Source organism: Lolium perenne, chromosome 7, assembly GCF_019359855.2.
Source record: "Lolium perenne isolate Kyuss_39 chromosome 7, Kyuss_2.0, whole genome shotgun sequence".
NCBI classification, from domain to species: Eukaryota; Viridiplantae; Streptophyta; class Magnoliopsida; order Poales; family Poaceae; genus Lolium; species Lolium perenne.
Genome location: NC_067250.2, coordinates 39,309,249 through 39,315,961, shown reverse-complemented (window position 1 = coordinate 39,315,961; position 6,713 = coordinate 39,309,249). Strand labels below are relative to the sequence as shown.

Sequence of the window (6,713 nt, the reverse complement as noted above, 5' to 3'; positions counted from 1 at the left end):
CTTTCTGAGACCATGTCTGTCCATGCTAGGCTCATAAAGTTTAACCTTGGTATTCGCATGTGCAAATCTGGCTTGCACCCGTTGTATGCACACATAGAATCTATCACACCCGATCATCACGTGATGCTTCGAAACGACGAGTCTTAGCAACGGTGCATACTAAGGATGATAACTTCATGGATATGCGAATATTATTAGTGCCCCAATAGTTGGAGGATTGTGACGCCTGGCGTCTTCAACCTTCATACATTCCCATAAAACTTATGAGTTTATGTAGTCTCACCAAATTTATATTCTATCATCTTGCAATAAGGTCTTAGATATCACATATATCTCATACCTTGCTTATTTCTGAAAACTAAATTTTCAGCTCCTTACTCTTTCAAACAGATTTGAACTTCAAGTTTCATGGAGACAAGATAACTTTAGGTACTAATTGAAACCTTAGCTCTTTGAATCAACAATGTGAGGTTTACTAAAAGTTTGCAATAGGACTTAATCAATTCTTGATTCTTTAACAATACGGTACCAATCCGTAAAGTTTCTTGTCAGATTTTTAACAGTATTTCTATCTCAATTACAAGACTAGCGCATAGTAGTAAACGGATGCCAATACTACAAAATTAATTCAAAATACTACTCAGACTATGTTTATGATAATTAGTTCATGTTTTAATCTAATTACTAATGAACTCCCACTTAATACAACATCCCTCATAGTTGTTAAATGGTACACGATCCAAATCCACTACACCAAAACCGATCATCACGTGAGATGATGTAGCTTCAATGGTGAACATCAACATGTTGATCATATCATCCATATGACTCGTGTTCAACCTTTCGGTTTCTGTTGTCCCGAGGCCATGTCTGTACATGCTAGGCTCGTCAAGCAAACCCAAGTATTCCGCATGTGCAACATGGCTTACACCCGTTATATGTGAACGTTGAGTCTATCACATCCGATCATCACGAGATGCTTCGAAACGACGAACTGTACAATGGTGCATACGAGGGGAGAACACTTTATTATCTTGATATTAATGTGAGGGATTATCTTATAATGCTACCGTCGCGTTCTAAGCAAAATAAGATGCATAAAGGATTAACAGCACATGCAATTCATATGTGATATGATATGGCCCTTTTATCTTTGCGCCTTTGATCTTCATCTCCAAAGCACGGACATGATCTCCATCATCAATGGGCATGATCTCCATCATCGTCGGTGTAGCGTCAAGGTTCATGGCACCGTCTTCATGGTTGTTCATCTCATGTAGCAACTATTACAACTACTTTGAAATACTACTCAACATGAAATTTAAAGACAACCATAAGGCTCCTGCCGGTTGCGACAATACAATAATGATCATCTCATACATATTCATCATCACATTATGGCCATATCACATCACCAAACTCTGCAAAAACAAGTTAGACGTCTCTAATTTGGTTTGCATATTTTACGTGGTTTAGGGTTTTCGAGAGAGATCTAATCTACCTACGAACATGAACCACAACGGTGATACTAGTGTTGTCAATAGAAGAGTAAATTGAATCTTCACTATAGTAGGAGAGACAGACACCCGCAAAGCCTCTTATGCAATACAAGTTGCATGTCGAACGAGGAACAAGTCTCATGAACGCGGTCATGTAAAGTTAGTCCGAGCCGCTTCATCCCACTATGCCACAAAGATGCAAAGTACTCAAACTAAAGACAACAAGAGCATCAACGCCCACAAAAACCATTGTGTTCTACTCGTGCAACCATCTATGCATAGACACGGCTCTGATACCACTGTAGGGATTCGTTGCATAGAAAACAAAAATTTTCCTACCGCGAGAACGCAATCCAAGCCAAGATGCAATCTAGAAGACGAGAGCAACGAGGGGATGATCAAGACTAACCCTTGAAGATTTCCAAAGCCTATAAGAGTAGGCTCTTATTGCTGCGGTAGACGATCACTTGCCGCTTGCAAAAGCGCGTAGAAGATCTTGATCACGGTGCCACAATCGGGCAGCACCTCCGTACTCGGTCACACGTTCGGTGTTGATGAAGACGACGTCCTTCTCCCCGTTCCAGCGGGCAGCGGAAGTAGTAGCTCCTCCTTGAATCCGGCAGCACGACGGCGTGGTGGCGGTGGCAGTGGAGATCTCCGGCGGAGCTTCGCTAAGCGTGCGGGAGAGGTGGAGGAGAGAGGGGGCGGCTAGGGTTTGGGAGAGGGGGTGGCCGGCCTCAAGGGGTGCGGCCAAGCTATGGCTCTGTGGTGGTCGGCCCCTCCCCTATGCCCCTCATTATATAGGTGGAAGCCCAAAGAGTTGTAGTCCAAGTCTTCGAATAAGACCCCAACACCAAAACTTCCCAAAGGTGGGAAACCTACTCAAAGGGGGAGTCCTACCCAAGGTGGGACTCCCACCTTTTCCTTAGGTGGGGTGGCCGGCCACCATGGGTGGAATCCACCTGGGATTCCTTCCCCTTAGGGCTGGCCGGCCATGCTAGTGGAGTCCCTCCGGGACTCCACCTTCCATAGTGCCATTCTTCCGGACTTTTCTAGAACCTTCTAGAACCTACCATAAATGCACCGGATCATTTCCAAACTTGGAATATGACTTCCTATATATAAATCTTATTCTCCGGACCATTCCGGAACTCCTCGTGATGTCCGGGATCCCATCCGGGACTTCGAACAAAACTTCGAACTCCATTCCATATTCAAGTTCTACCATTTCAACATCAAACCTTAAGTGTGTCACCCTACGGTTCGCGAACTATGTGGACATGGTTGAGTACTCTCTCCAACCAATAACCAATAGCGGGATCTGGAGATCCATAATGGCTCCCACATATTCAACGATGACTTCAGTGATCGAATGAACCATTCACATACGATACCAATTCCCTTTGTCACGCGATATTTTACTTGTCCGAGGTTTGATCATCGGTATCACTCTATACCTTGTTCAACCTCGTCTCCTGACAAGTACTCTTTACTCGTACCGTGGTATGTGGTCTCTTATGAACTCATTCATATGCTTGCAAGACATTAGACGACATTCCACCGAGAGGGCCCAGAGTATATCTATCCGTCATTGGGATGGACAAATCCCACTGTTGATCCATATGCCTCAACTCATACTTTCCGGATACTTAATCCCACCTTTATAACCACCCATTTACGCAGTGGTGTTTGATGTAATCAAAGTACCTTTCCGGTATAAGTGATTTACATGATCTCATGGTCATAAGGACTAGGTTACTATGTATCGAAAGCTTATAGCAAATAACTTAATAACGTGATCTTATGCTACGCTTAATTGGGTGTGTTCATTACATCATTCATATAATGATATAACCTTGTTATTAATAACATCCAATGTTCATGATTATGAAACTAATCATCCATTAATCAACAAGCTAGTTAAGAGGCATACTAGGGACTCTTTGTTGTTTACATATCACACATGTATCAATGTTTCGGTTAATACAATTATAGCATGATATATAAACATTTATCATAAACATAAAGATATATAATAACCACTTTTATTATTGCCTCTTGGGCATATCTCCTTCAATAGCTTGGGGTAAACCATCCCACTCAAGATCTGAGTTCATTATAATGTTGACCACTTCGCGGCCCGATGAACAGATGTTGGGCCTCTTCTTCAGGACCGTTGCAGATGACGCATCGCTCATTTCGAGGAAGGCCTCGTTTTGCAAGTCTGTTAGTTGTCCATACTCTTCCTCTAACCCAGACAGCGATTTTGCAATGTAATAGCGCCCAAGATCTTCAAATTTCGTTAGCCATGTCACAATGTGCCGCGGCTGCGTAGTGTGCCATAACAAGGGATTTGAATGTGAAGGACCCATTGCCGTTCCAAGTCTAGGTCCATACAACATCGGTGTCATGGTTTAGGTGCATATTCGTGAGCTCTTCTTTTTTCGAGAGCACGCGCAAAGTTTTCCTTATTTTTATAGAAGTAGAATCAGAATGTACAAGAAAAGCAACGATACAGACATCAATGCTCACACCCAATCACATTTTTCTCCTAACCATCTCTCCTACTAAAGCCTACTCTCGCGCTATCTGTGAACTCCCTCCTCTTCTAGCTAGCTCCCACATATGAAACTCCTCTCTGATGGCCGCCAATATCTGTGTGGGGTCCTTCTACTCCCGCGCATTTCCGAAAGCCCTCGCATTCCTTTGCTTCCATAATGTCAACGCCCTGATGATGACCATGGAGTCGAACCTCTTCCTGTCGAGCTTCCTCACTCTCTTCCTTACCTCCGTCCACCATCTCTCCAAGTTAGAGTCTAGTCCCGGCTCCTGTATGGTCAAGTGCGCGTTGTGTAGCACCTCAAACCAGACCTGCCTCACGTATGGACACTGAGTGAGGATGTGATCCACCGTGTCCTCCTCCTGCAGGCATGTATAGCATGGGTCTGGATGCTCCTGGAGGCATGCCTCGTTCTCTGATCAGAGGTCCATATCATGTATTTCAACGCTAGCCATGCGAATATTTTACATTTTGCAGGGGCGGAGGATTTCCATACAGGTGAGCTCATACTCCAACTCGTGTTTCCCTTGCATAACATCTCATATGTGCTCTTGGAGGAGTAGTCTCATGTGGCCGAACCTTTCCTCCTAATGAGGTCCGGCCTAGTGGCATCAGTTTGGACAATGTCCACCGCCTCCCATAACCTAATGCACTGGGCTCCTCCCTCCATACTGAGCTCCTCTGTGATATCATTGAGCCACTGATTGTTCTCCATGGCCTCCGCAACCGTTCTGGTTTTTTTCGCCTTGTCAGGACTTTGGCGGTCACCTCTGGAGCCAACTCCTCTTCCGTGAACCCATTGATCCACCGGTCGCGCCAAAATAGGGTTTGGCGGCCATCTCCGATACTAAAGCTCGACAGACCCGTGAAAACCTCTTCCGCCTCCTTGTCGAGTAGACCCGGCAAACCTTGCCAAGGTCTGTTTATGGCAACAACCTGCATAAAACCCTGTATGGTGATTGGTCTCTTAATGTCATCGATCCACGCACCACCGTTGCCGACCGCTTCCGCCACAGTTCTTCTTGCCTTTGTTAAGGGGTTTATCAGCTGATAGATCATTATCGAAAAATCAGCTGATAGATGTATGATGCGACTTATATCTTACATAGAATCCGATACTTGTAAACCGTATCTTATATATACACTTGCAATTGCAAATTAAGCAGCTTTTACACATGAAGGTAACAAGCAATCGTAAGGAGGTTAACTCCAGGGAAGCTGCCTTAAAACATGTAGCTCCATCAGAGCTCCCCCTCGCAATGCTTAACTAGCTTATTATCACTGTATACATTGAATCAAATTAATGTATCATCATATGTATAGTATAAAATTATAAGTATGGTTATCACCATGCGTGACCAGTTCTGGTCTTCGCTTGATTAACGATTTGTCAGTTGCTTCGTCGATCTTCTCCGGCTAGCTCCACTTGAGAGTTCCGTTCAGTTGAGAGAGGAGAAGCTCCAGAGCGCAATGTGGCCTTCCTCCTCCCAGCCGCACCCTTCATCCATCTCCATGGGCGCCGGTGCGAAGAAGGAGCTGCACGGGTCCATCATGGCGTACTCCATGCACTTGGGCGACTGGAAGAACGCGTCGATTTCCGCGAGCGTGCTGTAATCCGGTAGGCCTCCTCCCATGTCGTAGCCGTCGAGGTCGGCCGTGTCGCTGCTGGCCGTCGTCTCGGGGGAGCTCACTGCTGATGCATTGCTGGAGCTGCAGTCCGGAGTGATGTCACTGCTGGAGCTGCAGTCCGCAGTGATGTCACTGCTGGCGCTGGGGCTGGCACTGCCGGCACAGGTGAAGTCGATGGGAGCACTGGCACTGCCGACGGCGGCGGCGGCAGCGACGCGCTGGATGGACTTGGGCGACATGGCGGCGGGCGGGAGGTCGAAGGGAAAGCGCACGGGGAAGTTGAGCTCGGCGGCGGCGGAGGCACCCTTGAGGCAGAGCAACGCGGCGTCGTAGGCGCGCGCCGCCGCCTCGGCGGTGGAGTGGGAGCCGAGCCATATCCTCGTCTTCTGCCCCGGCGCACGGATCTCAGAAACCCAAGCGCCCCAGCTCCTCATCCGCACGCCCTTGTACGTCCTCATCTTGCCGCCATTGCCATGCCCTCCGAGGTGCTGCTGCTGCTGCTTCGCCCCCACGCTGCCATTGCTCGTCGTTGTCTTCACCATGGCTAGTTAGCTTCTCTGTTCCTTTGCTTTGTGACGAAACGACGGCGATGATTTGTAACGCAAGGCTTGTTGGTCGATCTGTGCGCTAGCTGTGTGTGCTCGATGGTGTGCTTGATACTCTGACGGGTTATATATTTATAGGACACACAAGCCACAACTCAAAACTATGTTCTTTGCCAGCTAATTTATGATTGTTTACGAATTGTTTAGCAGTTGAATAGCTAGTTAACAATTGTGTTCACATCACGTCGATACTGTGGATGCAATATCTTGGGTCGTACATTTGCTAATAATGCAGGGTATAGTATATTATTGTAAGATGAGGAAAAGGAAGCATCCTGTGTGCGATCCATGTCTGTTAAGGTAGTCGAATTAGCTTTCCCAGAGTGTACTGTGTTAGCATAAACAACATTAGCTTTGATTCGAGTGTGGCTTGTTCGGGCACGACTTGTACAGCTAGCTGGGGAGCTTGCCTGCCTGGCT

At 46.4% G+C, this 6,713-nt stretch overlaps 1 protein-coding gene across 1 annotated transcript; it reads right to left on the bottom strand.

Annotated features, from left to right (window-relative positions):
- Positions 1-5,175: 5,175 nt before the first annotated feature.
- Positions 5,176-6,344, bottom strand: LOC127317767 (uncharacterized). Its single transcript, XM_051348364.1, has one exon. The coding sequence runs from the start codon at positions 6,228-6,230 to the stop codon at positions 5,499-5,501; it is 732 nt and encodes a 243-aa protein (XP_051204324.1). The 5' UTR covers positions 6,231-6,344; the 3' UTR covers positions 5,176-5,498.
- Between the last annotated feature and the right edge of the window lie 369 nt (positions 6,345-6,713).

What these genes read in the sequence shown, in the direction of transcription:
- LOC127317767 (XM_051348364.1), bottom strand. Translation starts at nt 6,230, where the DNA reads ATGGTGAAGACAACGACGAGCAATGGCAGCGTGGGGGCGAAGCAGCAG.